The sequence below is a fragment of the Girardinichthys multiradiatus genome, chromosome 7, assembly GCF_021462225.1.
Source record: "Girardinichthys multiradiatus isolate DD_20200921_A chromosome 7, DD_fGirMul_XY1, whole genome shotgun sequence".
Classification (NCBI taxonomy): domain Eukaryota; kingdom Metazoa; phylum Chordata; class Actinopteri; order Cyprinodontiformes; family Goodeidae; genus Girardinichthys; species Girardinichthys multiradiatus.
The window spans coordinates 39,800,068-39,822,750 of record NC_061800.1 but is presented as its reverse complement, the minus strand read 5'-3'; the positions used below and the strand labels follow the sequence as shown (position 1 = coordinate 39,822,750).

At 40.4% G+C, this 22,683-nt stretch overlaps 1 protein-coding gene and 1 long non-coding RNA gene across 2 annotated transcripts in view; both read right to left on the bottom strand.

The window, feature by feature from the left end:
• The window catches only part of pth2ra (parathyroid hormone 2 receptor a), a 93,804-nt gene that overhangs the window by 23,377 nt on the left and 47,744 nt on the right, over window positions 1–22,683 (bottom strand). The window contains exons 8-10 of the mRNA XM_047369912.1: window positions 18,818–18,878; window positions 15,588–15,654; window positions 914–1,008 (exon numbers count right to left, since the gene is read on the bottom strand). Of these exons, the coding sequence (XP_047225868.1) occupies window positions 914–1,008; window positions 15,588–15,654; window positions 18,818–18,878 (223 nt within the window). The remainder of the gene's footprint in view (window positions 1–913; window positions 1,009–15,587; window positions 15,655–18,817; window positions 18,879–22,683) is intronic.
• LOC124870997 lies at window positions 2,922–9,632 on the bottom strand. Its single transcript, XR_007038922.1, has 3 exons — window positions 9,496–9,632; window positions 3,183–3,220; window positions 2,922–3,017 (listed from the first exon to the last, which is right to left on the bottom strand). It is a non-coding gene; the product is annotated as an uncharacterized LOC124870997 (long non-coding RNA).

Sequence of the window (22,683 nt, the reverse complement as noted above, 5' to 3'; positions counted from 1 at the left end):
TTAGAAGAAAATATTTTTTTATCATATCAGCTGACAAAATTATCACTCACGTGAATTGAAGACAACATGTGATAGGTTATGTGGCTATAATTTGTATGATACTCTGAAGAAAAAAGCTAGAACACACAAAGCTGCAACTTTCTCAGGTCTTCTCTGCTGTAGCTGCAAACTCACCTAGAGATTCCAGTAACACCAATATTGGAGTGCAAAAGAACCCTCAGTTTAATTCATTAGTTTCAATGGTTGGGGCAGTTTGTCAGTTTATAGTCTTACATTTAATGTGATCTTAATAAAGCTTAACCGAGAGGCACACATCATCATTCAAGGTCCCTTACAAAGACAGACACACACATAGAGCCACTAAGCTCTCACGCTGGAGGTGTTGCTTGTTTCAGCATTATGTAACAAAACCTTGCTCCCTAAAATAAAAACTCAATTCACATCTTTCATGCAGCTAGTTATAGCATTATGAAATGCGCTCATTTCAAGTTCATGATGTAAAAATGTATCATTCAGATCAAACTTCTCAAAAATGTGATTGTCACCCACATCATTCACAAGACTAGGTATCAGGGACTGAAGGTCTTGACTGAGACATCTCTAACGTTAACCATTGGTTCCCCTCAACCAACAACAAGAAATTCAAGTTTTCTTTTGTTCAAGCTTGTTAACAACCAAATAAAATAGACAAACTACTACAGTGATATCTCAAGCTTCATGCCTCTGGACTGGTGATTTAGACAGCATCTCATTGCCTCTTCTACAAACTTAGGACATTTATAGAAGTACATTGTTAGGTATCAATTAGTCAAACCCTAACATACATGGACAGAGATAACACACAACAAGCTGCAGCCATAGACTTGGAATTGTTAGCAGATTTTTCTAGATTTTTGGCCGGTTTAATACAAACCTGTACTGTTTCCTGGTGTCATATCTCCCTGCGTTTGTTTCTCGAATTTTCGTGGCCAGCACTCGCACGATGTTCAGAAATAAAATAAAGTTAAGCTGAAAAACAAGAAAAGAAGTTGTGATGTAAATGTGGGGCATACATTAAAAATAAGACACTGATTAGTTGGTTTTTTTTTTAGGAAATGTTCAAAGAATGGTGTAATTATGCATAGCAAAAAAGGGTCAAATAAAACTCCTCCACTGTGAAGATTATACACCAGAATAACTTTCTACAACTATCTAATGCAGTACATGAAGTAGCTGTACCTCTGATAAACTCTTGTCATTTTAAAGGCTGTTAATGATACAGAGGGATGAAATGCAATTTCACTGCTCATTATCATCAGTATTATTTTAAGATCAATGAAACTGAAATAAATTAAGATGAAAAATGCAAATTAATGCATGTGCTCTGTGCAAACAAAGGCTTACATTCAACTTATGCTTTATATATAAGCTATGATGTTTAAAAAATATGACTCAACCAAAAGGTTCTAGCATATATAGTATTACAAATCAACAAATAAGCAACAACAGAAAGGTTTGACCATCTTAACAGACAAGCATTCAGGAGTTGTGGAGGACACAGAGTTTTGGTTAGATCTTTACATTCATTTATCAGACATCTAAATTGCATTAGGTTCATGCCCTTTTTGAGCCATTATGTTTTCAGGGTGGAATAATTATACAACACACAACTTCAATGGAGCTACAATGATACAGACATCATTAAAGGATGTTTAAGAAGTTATTGGTTTTCAATGTATGGGTTCTGTCATCGATTTAGTATTTTTGAATTTGAATTGAATTTTCTTAAATGATCAATTATGTCAAAATGTGTGGAGTTAAAACAAAACTGTCCACAGTTATAAATGATTTTGCAATATTGGTACTGGCACTTAAGCTATTGCCAAATGAATTGGATCAAACCACCAAATAAATGAATATGGTGTTACCATACCCTTCATGAATGCAGGTTTAAGTTTGGTGTGGAGAAACTTGACTGGCCTGCAAAGAGTCCTGACCTCAACCTTTCTTGAACACCTTTGGGATGAATTAAAGCGGAGGCTGCAATTCTGGTTTTCTCATCTAACTATGAACACACTCCTAAACCAGATGGAAGATATTTACAGAATAGCAAAAGTTGCTATTGCTGACAATGGTGAGTCCATCAACAAATTGGGCCTTAGAGATTAAGAATAGGTTCTAAACATGAAGAAATTAAGTACATTTTGTGAAATGTGACGTCCTGTGACATCTATGAACATCCTCACAAAGCCCAAAATTGTAACTTCTTCATGCAAACTTTGGAGCTTCACCAGTACAGATGGAGGCGTCTCTCCTCTCCACTTCTCCTGCCACCCCCCTCACATCAGAACCCCTGAGCCTTGTTTTCTAAGTTCTGGCTGGGCTGTGGTCCAGATAATTATCCCAGTGGATCATTTTATACATGAAAAAAACAGATATCCTTGCATATACTACAAGCATTATAAGTATTTAATTTATTTATATTGTTATTTTCTAGTTAATTTTTTATTGTTTCAATAAGATTACTTTAATGTGACTGTTACGTCCCCTGGCTTGGTCTAGGGGATATAAGAGACTAACACAAATTCTACAGCGAAAAGAGGAGTCAAGATGGCATTTAAGTTGTTTATTTTCTGCCATTTTAAGTAGTTGCATTTCAGATTGATAAAAGCTTCAGGGAGAGCTCAGGCCAACACATCAAAGGAAACAACCCTGAAGGAAAAAAATAAAAGAAACTTACCTAACTCCCATAAAAGCAAAAATACACAGACCTACAAAATAACCTTCCTAACAAACATGAACAGGAGAAAACTGGAATTAAACAAACAGGCAGCTCTCCCCTACCAGTCTGACCAGGTTTTACATCTGACCCAATTATACAGAAAGGCGTTCAAGCCTACACAGACAAACAGGTTGTATGGTAGACAAATGGACAAAAGGCACTGAAATGGAGCTTCACAGCCATCTAATTGCATGTAGATGATTGCTGATTGGATGGAGGCCGAGGAAGCAACAACCAATCTTGGAGGAGGTGGAGCCTACAACAGAGCAAGACATTACTTCAAATGCATGAAGACAAAAACATCCACATTGGGGGATGTAACAGTGACAATGTCAAACAGTAAAGTTAATAGTAGCACAGGGCACTACACTGCCTGGCTAGTGGTGCTTCAGCTGCCAATGGGTCAGTGGAAGTACCGTACCAAGTAGAGCCAAATCGAGTGGAATGGAGCCGCGTCGCCTAAAACGAGCCAATGGAAAATGGGCATTAGTAAGCATTAACTGGATGCTAATAGGAAACTTGGATAGAAGATAGAAAATGTACGTTTTCTTTTGAGTCTTTTTAAACACCTAATCTTTTACAATATTATAGAACGGCAGCATTTTTACGTCCTTAGTATTAGCATTCTACAGACTTTAATTTATAATAGTTTGCAATTCTTTCTTATATGTAATAGTAATGTTAGTCTCTGTAGCAATCTTCATTGAAACCTATGTGTTTTGATTGTATTTAACTTTAGATGTTTTGCTTTTTGCAGCATTTTTCCTTTGCATTTGTTTTGTAACTCGGTTTTGTTATTTGCAGCATTTTTTTGCAGCATTGGTGCTTCTCCAGTTACTCCAACTTTCTCCTACTGTCACAAAACATTCACATTACAGTTCATTTATTTCCGTGTATGTATGTTTGTGTGTGCATGTTGTGTTGCCCTGTGATGGACTGGCAACCTGTTCAGGGCCTACCCAATGACTGCTCAAGATACGCATTAGCCACACTGTCAGGTCATTCATATGAAAAGATTTGTGAATAATACCTGGAGTAGCATATGTGCACCCAATTATTTAATTGAGAAATTATTTTATTAAGTACTTAATCCCTAAAATAGGACTGCTGCAGCATTAAATAATCATTAGCTGAATTAATCAGAGACTAAGAATAACTCCCATGCCATGTCAGCTGCTCCAAGCATTTGAGATGCAAAACAGATTAACCCTGTTAACCCTGTCCGCATAGAGCCCCAAGAGATTTATTAATTGTTATCAAATTATTTCTGCAACCTTTGCATAGTTTTAACATAAACTGCACTGGTGTATGTATTCAATTTATTGAGGTACAATAAAGGTTATTTCTATTTCTATACCATTTGTTAAAATCTATGGTAGTGGTATTTAAATGGAGTGTAGGGAGGTAATGCTGAAACATTACTTAGTTAAAGTCACACATCTTCATTTGTCAGAATTTATTACACATCTTCAAGACAGGCATGCAGTAGTTGGTGGGGGTTATCAGTTTCTGGGATTGCAGTCTATTAAAACATTTGTCCAAAAACTTTCTAAAAGAACTCTAGATCTTTTTGTCATCAGTATCATCTTTAAAACGAGAGGTTTGGGAGTTGTCCTGCTGAAACAAATGCATTTGTAACCAACCGCAGATAAGCAGATGAAGATAGATTAATGGGTGGATGCACAATAAATCAACTGTGTGACATGTTTTGTGGCTGTGAGGAACATATAGGTAACAAACGTCCTAGAACTGTTTGTTGTTCAAAAACAGGGTAAACCTTATATGGATAATCCTGCCAAGCCATCCAGTAGATTGGTCATTGCTTCCTAATTAGTAGAGCCTGCACTGAAGTTTTCCATTTGAAGCTTTGTGCCATCCTAATTAACTATGTATGCTAAGAGAACTGAATCCAGTAGTGGTTTTTTAGCTGTCAGTTGTTATACGTTCTGTCATCAATTTAAAATGTTTGGAGGTAATATTCCTCATAATAAGAGCATAGGGCCAAATACGTTTATCTTTTTGGCAGCTTGCAGGCTTAATTAAAAATCAGAATCATAATATCCTTCAGTGACATGCAGTCAGGGAAGGCATCATGACAAGTATGATGTTAGGAATGATAAGAGAAAATGAATTTGCCCATTGACTTTATTGTTCTATAAATTGTTCTGTTTGATTTCAACATTTTTATGGTCAAAATGTACGCATTGCTGATGCAAATACATGGGAGAAAAGCAAGGTGAGGCAGTGAATTGCTGTGCCTCCTCATCAATGGCGCTGTGCTACACACACTGACGCAGGCAGTTGGCACATGCCCATTGCTGTCTCTCTTTATAATGCCTATATACAGGGGTTGGACAATGAAACTGAAACACCTGGTTTTAGACCACAATAATTTATTAGTATGGTGTAGGGCCTCCTTTTGTGGCCAATACAGCGTCAATTCGTCTTGGGAATGACATATACAAGTCCTGCACAGTGGTCAGAGGGATTTTAAGCCATTCTTCTTGCAGGATAGTGGCCAGGTCACTACGTGATACTGGTGGAGGAAAACGTTTCCTGACTCGCTCCTCCAAAACACCCCAAAGTGGCTCAATCATATTTAGATCTGGTGACTGTGCAGGCCATGGGAGATGTTCAACTTCACTTTCATGTTCATCAAACCAATCTTTCACCAGTCTTGCTGTGTGTATTGGTGCATTGTCATCCTGATACACGGCACCGCCTTCAGGATACAATGTTTGAACCATTGGATGCACATGGTCCTCAAGAATGGTTCTGTTGTCAAGGACCCAAGGAAGTATTGGGCCAAGGGAATGCCATGATATGGCAGCCCAAACCATCACTGATCCACCCCCATGCTTCACTCTGGGCATGCAACAGTCTGGGTGGTATGCTTCTTTGGGGCTTCTCCACACCGTAACTCTCCCAGATGTGGGGAAAACAGTAAAGGCGGACTCATCAGAGAACAATACATGTTTCATATTGTCCACAGCCCAAGATTTGCGCTCCTTGCACCATTGAAACTGACATTTGGCATTGGCATGAGTGACCAAAGGTTTGGCTATAGCAGCCCGGCCGTGTATATTGACCCTGTGGAGCTCCCGACGGACAGTTCTGGTGGAAACAGGAGAGTTGAGGTGCACATTTAATTCTGCCGTGATTTGGGCAGCCGTGGTTTTATGTTTTTTGGATACAGTCCGGGTTAGCACCCGAACATCCCTTTCAGACAGCTTCCTCTTGTGTCCACAGTTAATCTTGTTGGATGTGGATCGTCCTTCTTGGTGGTATGCTGACATTACCCTGGATACCGTGGCTCTTGATACATCACAAAGACTTGCTGTCTTGGTCACAGATGCGCCAGCAAGACGTGCACCAACAATTTCTCCTCTTTTGAACTCCGGTATGTCACCCATAATGTTGTGTGCATTTCAATATTTTGAGCAAAACTGTGCTCTTACCCTGCTAATTGAACCTTCACACTCTGCTCTTACTGGTGCAATGTGCAATCAATGAAGACTGGCTACCAGGCTGGTCCAATTTAGCCATGAAACCTCCCACACTAAAATGACAGGTGTTTCAGTTTCATTGTCTATCCCCTGTATATGCTGGACACGTACTAAACATGCTGATGTTCCACAGTCTGTCTAATATATTTAATGAATGTTCATTCATTCATTCATCTTCTATAGCACTTATTCCATAGTGGGTCACGGGGGAGCTGGTGCCTGTCTCCAGCAGTCTACAGGTAAGAGGCAGGGTACACCCTAGACACATCACCAATAGTGTTACCAACTGCACCACCGTGTGGTCGTTTAGAAAGATTAAATATGTCACACACATGTATTTACAGTCCATGTATTTAATTAGCCATGAATGCACAGGGAAAATGGACCAGGTGAGATAAAAAGTATGGTGCCACACTGATATGGGGCAGTGCTGAGCCCCATAGGCACGGACAGCTAACATGTTGTTACATACTCGTCAGCTACACAGAGGGCAGGGGTGTTTTCACCGACAAGTTCTGTAACCATACACTCATTTAAATGTGGTCCAACAAAATTGAAGATTTTAGGAATAATAGGGAACTGGGAAGTTCTTCAAGTGTGGGAGGGCTGACAACAATCTTTTGGGCTACGTTAATGACCCTATGAAGTGTTTTCCTCTGAGCAACGGTGCAGATAGTGTACTACACAGTTCAATATGCTGTCAATAGAGCATCATTAAAAGGAAACCAGCAGTCTCTATGTGCTGTTTTTCACCTAAGAACCCTCATGAAGTGCAGTCTCTGCTGGGTCTTTTTCAGCATCTTAGATGTGTTCACCCTGCAGGTCAAGCTCTCTTTGATATGGAGTTAGCCACACTCTCGACACAGTCGACGCTGATGATCAGTGGTGAAATGTCCATCCTCTTATTCCTATAGTCCACTATTATCTTCTTGGTCTTAGAGATGTTGAGCAGCAAGTTGTTCTCAAGTTGTTCTGCACGCTGTCAGCCGCTCCACCTCGTCCCTATTGGCACACTCATACCCCCTGGAGATAAGCCCCACCACTGTGGTGTCATCTGCAAACTTGACAGTGGTGTTGTGGTGAGTGGCGGTTCAATCGTAGATGTAGAAGGTGTAGAGGGTGTAGAGCAGGGGGCTCAACACCTAACCCTGTGGAGAGACGGTGCTGAGGTTGAGGGTCGAAGATGTATATTGACCCAGTTTTATGTGTCATCAGTGAGCTGGTATGGATCACATACATCCTTCACTAAGAAGAGCAGCAGTGCAGTCCCCAGTTGTTTTATATATTCAAGTGCCCTTGGGCAAGCCACTAAGCCCCAAAGATAATGTGCAAATAAAGTCTACACATTAAGAAGGGCTGAAAGAGAGAGAGGGAGTGTGTGTGTGTGTGTGTGCGGCATGCGTGCCTGCGTGTGTGCGTGCGTGTGTGTGTGTGGGGTGTGTATATATATATATATACGCGTATAAAATTTAGCAATGAGACAAACAGCCATCCATGCTATGGACGATTTACAGTCCCCAATGAATTCAATAAGTAGGTTTCCGGACTGTGGGAGGAAACTGGAACATTAAGAAAAAATAGATTTAAGCATAAGTGCCAAAATGCACCACTTGATCCAAAGGACAAATCTGCTTTGCATCTGTTGCCACAGTTTGGTGAGCTTGCTTACAGTTACCCCACATTGCTACCCTAGGCCCTTTCATCCGATTATATTACACTTTGGTGCTTCCTAATAAGGAATTTTCTGTATCAATGAGCAAACATTTCTGAAGCAGATTTTTAATGACTAATATTTTCTAATTCCAGCATGCTTACCTTCTGTATGAATATTCTGAAAATAAATCTTTTAATCAGGCAGGACACCGGTTGCAATAAAAGAAATGCAGCTACTAATTAGAATCATCAGAAGATTTTTCCAGTTGCTGCTTGGTGGCAACTTAATTATACATGAAGGCTGAGACAACTGAAGGTAGAAGTGGCACTTTCATCAACTGAGTCATTTGTAGATAATTCTTTTCAGCAGTTCTTTTCTTTTTTGGAAAAGAGGGCCCTCACAGTAAGACAATGCATGAGCAATGATTCTTCATCATTGCTTTCATAAATTTATCTGTTTACAACAATTTTATGTATTAAAGCTCTACTGTCTGTTTGGGATTTCAGCTTAGAGGCAAAAGGAAAAAATAGTCTGTTGTTTTGTAAAACGTATTTGATTTAAAGAGCATGAAAAAGCCCGTTAAAAAAGGCTGTTTTTAAAACATCAAAGTAACCTTTTTTTTTTTAAATGAGCAGATTTTAATTGAAAATGTGTTTATAGTTCTACATACAAATGTTACTGGTACTTGCCTACCAACAAATATCGTGCATATTTATTTGAATATTTATTGGAAAAAGGTTCCATTTGGATAATTTCTCCAAATAAAAGAAAAGGCAGTCAGACCCAGTCTTTCTAATTACTGTTTTTATTAAATTACTTTGTTTTATAACAGAGCTGTAGCAGTCTTTTCAAATAAGCCACAGACCATTAAAAATATAGCAAAAGAATATGCTAAACACACGCTGTCTAGGGAAAATTATGCTCCAATGATGTTTGTGTTCATAATTAGGTGTCTTTGTAATTTTATAACCACACTTTCAGATCTTCTCACCTTTTAGGACTGTATATTATTTGCTGGTTTGGCCAAATGGGGCAGAGTTAGAATGAATAGAACTCATGGTACTCTCTTCTGTGGCAGGTTCTACATTCACAGCACAGATTAAACATTTCACAGCACAGATTAAACATTCTGAATTTCAGAAACCAATTTCAGATGGGTATACAAGTGTAGATGGACAGTCAGAACTGCTTTTTTTCATTTCAAGGCCACGACTTTCATCTAGAGGGAGACCTTTTTTGAAATATAGAAGCTGAAGTTGGGTCTGGGTCTGTTCTTTGTTATTGGCTTAAGTGGTAACATGGTAACAAAATGTGTCTACTAGATAATTTTATTTCACTTTAGCTAGAGTCAATAATATATGTCTCAAGACGCGACTGTTATGAATATTCAAGTTGAACACTGACCTTATAACTATTTTGATACAGTTTTAAATGATTTGTTATTCATAACTGGTTCTCTGTCTGGACATACTGTATACATATTGTCAATTTGGTTTGTAAGAGGAGCCAAAATGCAGAGACTGACGGTGGTCGAGATTAACAGAATATTAATAACAAAAACAAGAAGAACTTACAGGTAAACACTAGGAGAGCAGGACACGGAACCCGAAGGAGCACAACATACACATCCAGTGTGAAAAATTAAAAACAAGGAGCGTAAATACTGAGGCAGTGGTGGAGACTGACACAGGAACCAGCTGAGCTAATTAGAGGGGATGTGGAACAGCTGTGGCAGAATAAGAGCAGAGAGACTGAGGGAGGGAGACTAATTAACACAGAGGGGGTTGAACTAAGAGACAAAAGGATCTACAAATCTAAAGTGAAACACCTAACACTGACATAAGAGAACAAACCAAAATGCACAGAGTAAAGAACTAATTAATGATTCACACAGAAAAAATGAATTGAATATGGAAAGCCCTAAACAAAAATAAATAACTCAGAAATGATTCAAAACACAAACATCTGTGGATCATGACACATTATATTAAACAAATATTTTGAGGGCTTCTGCTAAGTTATTTAAGGAACTAGCACTAAAAGTAAGTCAAGTGAAACATTTTGTATATTTTGTTTGTTTCTATAATAAATAAGAATTAGGGTGGTGTGGACCACATTAATGTAAATCCATTACTACAATTTTGAATGATGACGAAGAATGGTGCATAATTTTATTTTTAAAGATGTTTTTTCAGCACTAGTGGCTTTTATTTTTGACAGTAGGTAGACAGGAAAGAGGGGAAGACATTTGGCAAATGTCACCAGGTCTGGGACTCGAACCCAGGACAGCTGCTTCGAGGACTGTAGCCTCTGTATATGGCCGCACGCTTTACACCTACACCACTAGCACCATGCCCAATGATGCATAATTTTAACAGAATTATTTGATAAAAACATATCAAATGAAGTTATACATGTAACAGATTATATTTGATTACATGCATTCGCTACAAATATCCTGTCATGACCCGCAGTAATATCAGAACATAAAAAATTAACACTTCTGCACAATTACATCTTGCCTGTGATGCACTCATTTGATACCACCTTCTTAGCAAGATCACCCCACCCCCATTGTACCCAACTGCTGCCTCTTGTCTCCCGCTTGCAATGCAGAGATTCTTCAGTGTCAAAGATGGATTTTCTTTACAGTTAAATTATTTTAGTTTGCTTTATTACCTCAACACATTAAGGATCTGTTGGAATGTTACACATTTATATGGCATTCATTTTGCAACTAAGAATTGGATTCAAACACAGTTTGGTTAATTTCTTTGGTTTAAACAATGTGGTGCAAACGTTAATAGAGCAGAAGATGGATTCTGCTTTCTGTGGCATTGATGACTTCTTCTTTGAAAGACAGCAGAGCAGAAGGTCACTATTTTACCCTTTTCTTGTCCTGTGTGACAATTTACCACAGATTTTCAGCAGACCATATTTTTTGGATATCTTTGAAAATGCCAGACAATTTGGCTATAAAGGCTTCCACATAGTCGAGCGTACTGTGAAAATCTTGGACTCCGCGCAGACTCCGAATCAGAATCAGAATCAGAAAAGCTTTATTGCCAAGTACGTTTTTGGACATACAAGGAATTTGTTTTGGCGTAGTCTGTGCAATACAATACAAATTAAACAGTATAAACATATCTACAATATAATATAAATATATGTGCACAGTTTTAAGTGAGTGAGAGTAAATATAGAGCAGTATAAGATGCAAGAGCAATACAACAGTGCAGATGATCATTGTGCAAGTAAAGCAGGAGTCCATGCTGAGCATTAATGTAACGCATAGAGTTGCAGGTTACAGGTGTCCTGTCAGCAGAAAAAAAAAAGGGGGGGGGGGGGGGGAAGGGAGAATGTCAGGGTGGTTTCCGGGCTTTGTTAACAAGGCTGGTGGCAGATGGGAAAAAACTGTTCTTGTGGCGTGAGGTTTTGGTCCGGATGGACCGCAGCCTCCTGCCAGAGGGGAGAGTCTCAAAGAGTCTGTGACCAGGGTGGGAGGGATCAGCCAGAATCTTCCCTGCCCGCTTCAGGGTCCTGGAGGTGTACAGTTCCTGGAGCGACAGTAGACTGCAGCCAATCACCTTCTCAGCAGACCGAATGACACGCTGCAGCCTGCCCTTATCCTTGGCTGTAGCAGTGGCGTACCAGATGGTGATGGAGGAGGTGAGGATGGACTCAATGATGGCTGTGTAGAAGTGCAACATCATAGTCTTTGGCAGGTTGAATTTCTTCAGCTGCCGCAGGAAGAACATCCTCTGCTGGGCTTTCTTGATGAGGGAGCTGATGTTTGGCTCCCACTTGAGATCCTGGGAGATGATGGTTCCCAGGAAGCGGAAAGATTCCACAGTGTCAATTGTGGAGTCACAGAGGGTGATGGGGGCAGGTGGGGCTGGGTTCTGCCTGAAGTCCACAACCATCTCCACTGTCTTTAGAGCGTTGAGCTCAAGGTTGTTCTGGCTGCACCAGTCCAACAGATGGTCCACCTCCCATCTGTACGCGGACTCGTCACCATCAGAGATGAGCCCGATCAGGGTGGTGTCGTCCGCAAACTTCAGAAGCTTGACAGACTGGTGACTGGAGGTGCAGCTGTTGGTGTACAGGGAGAAGAGCAGAGGAGAGAGAACACAGCCTTGGGGGGAACCGGTGCTGATGGTCAGGGAGTCAGAGACGTGCTTCCCCAGCCTCACGCGCTGCTTCCTGTCAGACAGGAAGTCAGTGATCCACCTGCAGGTGGAGTCGGGCACACTCAGCTGGGAGAGCTTCTCCTGTAGCAGAACTGGGACGATGGTGTTGAAGGCAGAGCTGAAATCCACAAACAGGATCCTGGCATAGGTTCCTGTGGAGTCCAGGTGCCGGAGGATGAAGTGAAGGGCTAGGTTGACTGCATCATCTACAGACCTGTTGGGTCTGTTGGCCAAACTGCAGGGGGTCCAGGAGGGGGTCGGTGATGTCTTTTAGGTGTGAGAGCACAAGGCGCTCAAAGGACTTCATCACCACAGAGGTCAGGGCGACGGGTCTGAAGTCATTAAGCCCTGTGGTCCTTGGCTTCTTGGGGACAGGGACGATGGTGGAGGACTTGAAGCAGGCTGGCACATGACATGTCTCCAGTGAGGTGTTAAAAATGTCTGTGAAGACTGGAGACAGCTGATCAGCGCAGTGCTTCAGGCTGGCTGGTGAGACAGAATCCGGACCAGCAGCTTTCCAGGGGTTCTGTCTCCTGAAGAGTTTGTTTACGTCCCTCTCCTGGATGGAAAGAGCCGTCCTCGGCGTGGGTAGGGGGCTGGTGGGGAGGAACTTCAGGGTGGAGGTTGGAGGTGCCAAGGCCCCTCTTGAGGTTGGAGAGGTGGGGGTGGTGGATTGTGGCTGCAGCTGTTGGGGGGCGTCGTGGGGGATGGTTGCAGGACTGTCCCTTTGTCTTTCAAAGCAGCAGTAGAACTCGTTCAGGTCGTTGGCGAGGCGTCGGTCGTTGATGGAGTGGGGGGCTTTCGGCTTGTAGTTGGTGATTTGCTTGAGCCCTTTCCAGACAGACGCAGAGTCGTTGGCTGAGAACTGGTTTTGGAGCTTCTCAGAGTACAGTCGTTTGGCCTCTTTCACTGCCTTGCCAAACTTGTACTTTGCCTCTCTGTATACGTCTTTGTCCCCACTCCTGAAGGCCTCTTCCTTATCCAGTCTTAACCTTCTGAGTTTAGCTGTGAACCAGGGTTTGTCGTTGTTGTAACTCACCCTGGTGCATGATGGTACACAGCTGTCCTCACAGAAGCTGATGTAGGAAGTCACAGCCTTTGTGTACTCGTCCAGACTGTTGGTAGTAGTCCTGAACACATCCCAGTCTGTACAGCCTAAACACGCCTGGAGATTCTCCACAGCCTCACTGCTCCACTTCCTTGTCATCCTCACAACAGGTTTGCAGAGCTTTAGTTTCTGCCTGTATGCAGGAATCAGGTGGACCATGATGTGGTCGGATTGGCCCAGTGCAGCACGTGGGACGGCGTGATAAGCGTCTCTGATGGTGGTGTAACAGTGATCCAGAATGTTGTCCTCTCTGGTCGGACATTTTATAAACTGTCTATATTTGGGGAGTTCGTGGGTGAGATTACCTTTGTTAAAGTCACCAACGACGATTACTAAGGAGTCCGGGTTGGTCCGCTCCACACTCAGTATCTGGTCGGCGAGCATGCGCTGTGCGACCTGCACGTTAGCTTGCGGCGGGATGTAAACACCGACCAGGATGAACGATGCGAACTCACGGGGGGAATAGAAAGGCTTACAGTTTATGATGAAGGCTTCCAGGTCTGGAGAACAGTGCTGCTGAATCACTGTCAGGTCGTTGCACCAACCACTGTTGAGGTAAAAACAGATTCCTCCACCTTTTGCTTTGCCAGAGAGTTCCGTGTCTCTGTCCGCTCTGTAGAGCTGGAATCCTGCCAGCTGCAGCGCAGAGTCTGGTATTAATCCACACAGCCACGTCTCCGTGAAGCACAAAACTGCCGATGAATAAAAGTCCCTGTTTTTCCCCAACAGCAGTTGTAGTTCGTCAATTTTTTTGGGAAGTGAGCGCACGTTAGAGAGAAATATTCCAGGTAACGGTGTTCGTAGTCCACGCTGGCGAAGTCGTACCAGCACCCCAGTCCGTTTCCCTCTCTTCCAGCGTTTCACCGCGTGAACAAAGGTGAGCGCACCTTTGACCAGAATGTCCAAAAATTCCAGAGCAGTAGGTAGAAAAGTTGGAAATAACTCCTCTGGTGTAGTAGCCCTGATGTTCATGAGTTCTTCTCTGGTGAGAGAGCTCCGGGTACCATCACAGAAGACCGTTTTAAAGCAAAAAATAAAACAAAACAATGCGCACCAACACGCCGAGGCGACCATCTGCGGCGCCATCTTGGTTATCTAACCACACGCACTGTCCATGGACATTTGAAGTTTCATAGTCGAGCTTAACAATTTCCTATATTTCTGGTGACAAATGTTTACATTTTTACACTTTCTGTGTAAATACGGATGGGGAGACAGAGCTAACCATTCACCCACACAGGTTCAAAGCAGGAAAATACACCTGTCAGTGTGGCGCAGAGAGTGGCAGTGACCCTGCGTGTACTTGCGACCGGTTGCTCAGAGCACTGTGTCACATATAAAACAGCTCGATGTAAACATAAAAATTTTGCTTTGCGCGGAGATGTCCGGTAGACGTCTCATGTACACGTGGACGTCTGCGAAGTCAAGGACGCCCGACTATGCGGGAGCCTTAATTTGCACAAATGTAAATGAACAGAGTTGGCTTTTCCTTAAATGAGAAATGTGACGTTTTTAAAAGTGGGTAAAATAGGCCTGTGCAGGGAGACTAAGCCCATGGTGAGGATATTTTCGGGTCAGTTCTGTCTTTGTGCGTAGGTGTAATGGAAGCCCAGGTTGGGCTGGTGCACTTTTCCTACCACACTTCTTCCTTCCACTCAATTTTCAGTTAATATGTTTGAATAAATAACTCTGTGAACAAGCAGCTTCTTCAGCAATGACATTTTGTGACTTACGCTCATTGTGAAGGGTGTCAATGCCTTCAATGTCTTCTGGACTTCTGTCAACTCAGCAGCAACTTACCCATTATTGCCTTCACACTTCAATTAGTTCCAACCCAGTGATGTTTTAAATATTATTGAGGCCCTGGGGACTTTAGGACAGTCTTAATCTGATGTAAAGGGGGGAGCTAAGTCACTAGAAAAAGTACTTGGTAAGATATGTAGTCATCATATTATAATGGTAACATGTCATTATAATCATCCATTGCTGCAAAAGCAGTATTTACAAAGTGTCTGAGAAGGAAAGATAAGCAGCAACTATCCTGTTTATCTCCAGTTTGTCAACAAAAGTCAGAAAAAATATTTTAAAAGCTCATAAACATTTCTTTTGATAAAAATAGGACAGAATAAATTTTTTTTTTTACCTATATAGTGTGTGGTATCATCAAACAATTCAAGGGATTTCAGGTAGAACAAGTGAATGAGGCCAGAAGGACAAACTTAAGATGAACACCTTTGATTTCCAATCCATCAATTATCTTTGTCTTTCGTTTTAGATACCAAACCAACCATGGTTTATTTTTATTTTAGCAAACAAAATTATACCTTCTAATGAAGTAATACAGCACAAAATCCTTGTGCACTCTTACCCCAATTGCTGTCAAGATGGGTACCTGGTAAATCCACTTAACGTTACCTGCACTTAACTCCCAGCACCTGATGTTGGAGCAAATAGAAAACAGTTAGTCTGAACAACAGGATGTTAAATGAGTTTCATGTAAAGGTTAAAATGATGCCTCATTTTGGTTAAACCCTGTGAAAAATGTATTTAATTATCTACCAGAAGGGCCTACCAAATGGATTTAAACTGGACCTGGCAATAAAAACCCTTCATATATGCTGGCACATCTGATAAAGATGTGTAAAAAGCCTTATAATAAATTCGTCTTAAATTGCAGCAGGATAATTTCACACAGGAAAATTTAGAAAAATAGACAACTATACATGCATAATCAGTCCTATGGGACAAATTAACCTAACATATATGTTTTTTGACCATAGGAGGAAATAGTAATAATTTGTTATACTGGAATCTGTATTCAGACTTTATTTTTAAAATTGTACTTTTAAATTTCAGGGAAATCTGAATTTTTTTTTATTGTTTCTTTTTTGTCCCTGCAGTAAACATAGGAGGTTCAATTCTCCTAGCAACTCTCTGCTAGACTGGATAAAAAGCCAAGTGTACTTTGCCGCCACACACAGTAAGGAAAAGAGAAGTTAAATACCAACTCTCCAGCTGGCTGGTTGGGGGCATGCCAAGAAAAAGCTTTTTGTTTCCTAAATACAAACATGCTGAGTTAACTGAAACTGTATGCTTTGGTCCATTGAAACTAAAGCCGTAAGACTTTTCCAACAAATGCTCCAGGTTGGTCTGCTGTATAACAAAAGATACAAATGTGGAAAACCTTATGTCCACTAGCTAGTAAAGTGGAGGATCTGTGATGATGTATTCTTGTTTCTCTTCCAAAGTATGGGAACATTGTTGCGATGCATGACATAATAAACTGACTGACTGTTTAATATTTTATTATTTTATTCCATATTTAAACTTTCCTTTGCATATTTATTGTTTTCGGTTATGTGCCGCACTTTGTATTTGTATTTTAAATAGTGTTGGTATGTATGGTGGTATGGTATGGTAACATGTATTTCAGAAGGAACCAGATCCAGGAAGAGGTCCCTCTAGCTGCCTCTAGTATGTCCCATCTATGTTCCAAGGTCTGGTTATCAGCAAGGGTGAAAGTGAGCCGGTACGCTCCGGTACTGCGTACCACTAAAAGATTCTCCGCGGCACGCAGTACCGGGAAGAGGGAAGAACGGCTGTCTGCTATAAAGCTGTCATCCAGAACCATTTATGGCTGCCAAAATTCATGAGCACACAAAGAACATCAGATCCGCTATCAAAAGCCAGTCTAAAACATAAATATAGCTTTTTTCCCCTCATTCCAAATTGTTTCTGAACTGTTCTGCTATGCTGGAGCCTCAATGCTCTTGCTTTCCTTCTCTCCCCTCGGAGCTCGAGGTTTTTGTGAACGGCCAACGTTTAAAACGAGCACCGCTACGTTTAATGTCTGTCTGCTCGCTGCTAAATACCCCAGTTAAAAGTAAAGGGAGAGAAACTAGTTGTGTTTAATGTTATTTTGCTGAATTACAGCAACACAGTACAGCTCGAAAACACCGCTTATGACCAGAGATTTCACATACACTACACGAGAGCGCATGCGCGCTTACCCCCAAAACAGAACGGTTGCCAAGGAGATTGGTGCGTTCGATTTAATAGCCTGGGAAATTTTACACAGGTGGTGCACAGACATACAAAAACGCCCCTTGCATTAGGACAGGACGAACAATAAATCACTTACCATCTACAGACTTTTAAATAAAAACCGCAAAAACAACCGAACTTTCAAATTTTTTATTTAAATTAAATCAAAACTTGATCACAATGCAGAGAACAATAACTTCTCTGCTCAAAGAAAAGACGGAAACTGAAGATGAAAAATTATGCATCAGAAAATGGTTTATTATTGTTTCATACATGGCAGCTCTTTAACAATTTATATATATATATATATATATATATATATATATATATATATATATATATGCATGCATATATGCCCCCAGTGCCTCCCCAGCCCCCCCTCTAGCTCCGCCCATGAGTACCGGCAAGAATTTAAAACTACTACCACCCCTGGTTATCAGCTAAAGACTTTCCTATAAAAACCTGTTACTGATAACACTCCCCTAACTTCCTTGGTCCTTTTGTTATTAACTCCATTATCTGTGTCTTAAACTTTATTCCTACCTTCGTGTCCATCCTATCTTTTATGTCTCTCAAATCAAGAAAGTTCATTCCAGCTCCTTGTGCCCTTTGGCTAAGCCCCTTCATCTTCCCGGGTCATTGGTGGTCATCCTGCCATTACTGTCTGTTGCATTGTTGATGCCTGGTGCCGTAAAACGGTTTTCAGTCATTTGTGAACTGGGAGTAATATGGTCCAGAGCATCACTATATTCCTTCATTGCTTAAAGCTCAAATAAAAGTTTGATTTTTTTTTTCTGACTTGTGCTGATTGAGTGTGTGTTACTGCAATAAAAGACTGATTTATTTTAAAATGTCTTACAAATCTTTACCAGGGAGCGTCAGTAAGTGAGTAGGGCTTTGTAGTTGTGACTTGGCACAACATATCAGGCCTAAACTTAGATAGAAAAAAGAACTAAAAATGAGTAATGACAATTCCTTTTCATGTGGTTCAGGTTTTGTACTTTTTTGTATTTCCTTTGATTGTTTCCACAGTTTTTTTTTTGTTTGTTTTTTTTCTAACGCATTCACTTTTTAAAAATAAATTTCTTTCTAAGATTTATTTTTTTCAATCAAGGAAAAAGGAAGGGTTTTTGAGAAGCACTCACAGCTCCAAAGCAGAATAATTTCTCCTTTCTAAATAACAGTAGGAAGCATGTTATTTTCATCAACTGCAGCTTAAAACATATCCTCGGAGATATACTTAGATTAAACTTAATCTTTCCACAGAAATTATTTCTAAAGCCTCCACCTGTTGCAAAACGTGTCAGTTTTTCTTCATAACTGTATTGCATATTAAATTAAGCGAATAATTGGATTTCACGGGTGACTCAAACGTCAGCAGAATTAGACTCTAATTGTACCGTCGCCTCTCTTTCTTACTTGCTTATGTAGATGGGTTGTCATCTTTCATTGATTACAAATCATTTTCCCTCTTTAATCTTTGTATTTTGATAAAGACAAAAAAAAAATGCAAACACTATTCAGAGAAGAGTATCCATAAAATTATAGTTTTACCTGGCATCTGCCAGCGTTGCCCTGACGATTGCCCAGATTGCGACAAAAACAGCAGGAACACCTGAAAGAACAAAACAAGTTGACTTAGTGAATTTAACATTTTACTTGATGCAACTCCTAGCTCATGTTTCACATTTTATTTCCTTCATGTCACAAGTATACCAAGATACCAAGTATACTAGAGTGCTGCAGTGACAGTAAGGGTGTCTAAATAATAATGGTATACTGACACATAATTACACTCTCAGACAACGTGACAAACCTACTTCCTATCCAGCAGCTCTGAAGCCTGTAACATCATAACCGAAGCAGCAGTTTTCACACTTTCACTCCCTATCAAAGCATATAGAGGCTGGAGGTTTTCACGTACCTAATGTGTGTCGAGACGTTTTCATGCTTCACAGCTGTATATTTTAAAAATCTACATGCTACAGCCTGTTTTTTAATATAAAATAAACAAATCCATTAAGCCTATGGAGGATTCTAAATAGGCATAACCTTCCAAATAAATTCACCAATGCACGATTTCTTTGTTAAGATTCAGACTTCCAGAGAGTGTATCAAACTAATGCCAGGAGTCAAGAATTGATTGTTGGTTCTGATGGTTTAACCATTGACTGACCAACACAACACCCCAAAATTTCCTTTTTTTTGTTTTCGGAGATCGGTCACTGCAACTTAATGAGTGAAATAGCATAGCATGTCTTAAAGATGACAGGCTTTATAGACAGAAAAACATGTGTAACTTTTAAAGAGTAATAAATAAATCAAGTTGTATCTTTGTAATTCAATTCAATTCAGTTTATTTATATGGCGCCAATTCACAACACATGTTGTCTCAAGGCACTTCCCAACAGTCAAGTACATACATTCCAATTAATCCTAACAATTGAACAGTGCAGTCAGATTCAGTTATTTATTCAAATTGGATAAAAAGTTTTTCTGTCTAAGGAAACCCAGCAGATTGCATCCAGTCAGTGACTTGCAGCATTCACTCCTCCTGGATGAGCATGTAGAGACAGTGGACAGTCACTGGCGTTGACTTTGTAGCAATCCCTCATACTGAGCATGCATGTAGCGACAGTGGAGAGGAAAAACTCCCTTTTAACAGGAAGAAACCTCCAGCAGAACCGGGCTCAGTGTGAGCGGCCATCTGCCATGACCGACTGGGGGTTTGAGAGAACAGAGCAGAGACACAGGAGAATTTTAAATTCTATTCTGGACTTAACAGGGAGCCAATGAAGGGAAGCTAAAATAGGAGAAATATGATCTCTCTTTTTAATTTTCATCAGAACTCTTGCTGCAGCATTTTGAATCAGCTGAAGGCTTTTAACTGCATTTTGTGGACATCCTGATAGTAAAGAATTACAATAGTCCAGCCTTGAAGTAACAAATGAATGGACTAGTCTTTCAACGTCACTCCTGGACAGGATATTTCTAATTTTGTCAATGTTCCGGAGGTGAAAGAAGGAAATCCTAGAAACCTGTTTAATATGGGATTTAAATGACTTGTCCTGGTCAAAAATGACACCAAGGTTTTTTACTTTATTACCGGAGGTCAATTTAATGCCATCCAGGTTAAGTGATTGACTAAGCAGTTTCTTTTTTAAAGGCTCCGGTCCAAAGTTGACAACTTCTGTCTTGTCTGAATTTAGAAGCAGAAAATTTAAAGTCATTCAAGTTTTTATGTCTTCAAAACATGCTCGTAATCTATCCAACTGGTCGGGCTCATCAGGATTTATGGATAAGTAAAGTATCATCAGCGTAACAGTGAAAATGTATTCTATGCTGCCTGATAATTTTATCTATTGGAAGCATATATATAGTAAAGAGAATTGGCCCAAGTACTGGACCCTGTGGTACTCGACAACTAACTCTGGAGTTTAAAGATCATTTACATGAACAAACAGGAATCTGTCAGACAAATAATATTTAAATTTAAATGCTACAGATGCTACAAATAAGATTTGTAGCATCTGTTGAGAAGCGGAAAAGTTGAGGCTGCAAAAAGGTGCATACATATTAATTTGTGTATATTTTCAGCACAACTTTAAGTCTAGCTATGTACTCATTGAGACAGGTCTCCGTGGTCAGGATCCGAACCTGGGATAGCTGTGTCGAGGACTCAGGCCTCCGTATATGGGTCGCACGTTCATTAACGTTTCATTAACAGAACATGCCTACAACTTTGAAAATTTATTGTGAAGTAAACAACAAATAGGACAAAATTACTGAAAACTTCAGTGTGCATAACTCTTCGTCCCGACCCGAAAGTCAGTGCTTTGTAGAGCCACCTTTTGCAGCTGCAAGTCGCTTTGGATTGGTCTCTATGAGCTTGCCACATCTTGCCACTGGGATTTTTGACAATTCCTCAAGGCAAAAGTGCTCCAGCTCCTTCATGTTGGATGATTTTCTCTTGTGGACAGCAGTCTTCAAGTCTAACCACAGATTCTCAATTTGATTGAGGTCTGGACTTTGACTAGGCCACTCTGACACATTTAAATGTCTCCCCTTAAACCACTCGACTGTTGCTTTAGCAGTATGCTTAAAATCATTGTCCTGCTGGAGAACCTTGCTTCATACATTTGGGAAATTGCCCAAATGGCTTTGGGCAAACTTAAAACAAACCTTCTTATCTCTAACACTAAGCAAAGCCTTTTTTCTGGCCACTCTTCCATAAATCCCAGCTTTATGGAGTGTATGGCAAATTCTTCCAGGGTACCTTTGGTGTCTGTATTGACTCTCTGATTAGTGCCTTCCTTGCCCACTCTGTGAGTTTTGGTGGGCAGACCTCTCTGGGCAGGTTTGTTGTGGTACCCTGTGCTTTCCATTTGAAGATGATGGATTTGATGCTGCTCCAGGGAAACATCAAAGATTTGGATAATTTTTATTACCCCACCCTGACTTGTTCTTCTCAACAACTTTGTCCCTGATTTGTTTGGAGAGCTCCTTGGTCTTCATGGTGTGATACCTCTTGCTCATGTTTCAGCCCCTGTGGCCTTTTAGAGAAGGTGTGTTTAAACTGACAGATCACGTGAGACTTTGATTGCACACAGATTGGACTTTATTTCACAAATTATTTGAATTTTTAGGTAATTGGTTGCACCAGAACTTTTTAAGGGCTTTTACGGGGGTAAATACATATGCACATGGCAATTTTTGGTACATTTTGTGAAGCTCTATCACATAAAATAAGATTAAAAACATTTAAATTACAGGTTGGAATCTAACAAGAAAGATTTAAAGCCAAGGGGGGTGAACATTTTTGCAGCACAACATATAGCTTCACTCTCAGCAGAATGCTGGGAATTTAAAAGACTAAACTAACACTAACACTAAACAGTGATCAATGATGCATATCCACATTCACCTATTTGTACAAACATACACATATGGTTACACAGATCAATAGGCACAATTCAACACAATGTGGTGAGCCGGGCTGGAATCGAACTCGCAGCCTCTCTATTGTCTATTGTCAGACCACCACACCTCTACTGCTGATTATAGATGTTGTAGAAGAATCAGTATCGGCAGGATAGAGCTTAAGGAAACCTGAATTTGACCAGATTACTGTAATTGTTGCATTTATACGATTGTCCTTTGACTTGAGCCGTTCATCAGCATTTTCTTCAAAAAGTAAAAAAAAAAGTTTAGATTTGGGTTTCTGATGAGATACAACCTGAAAGTGTTACCATGTTTATACAGAATAACACAGGAAAACAGAACCATTCAAACCTAAGGCCATTGAAAATAAGTCAAATATGGAATAAGATGATTTGTTTTTACCATATGATCAGTTTTCTTGCATATATTTGATAATACATGCGACGTGAGTTATTAAACAGTTATTGTCTGGATCAACT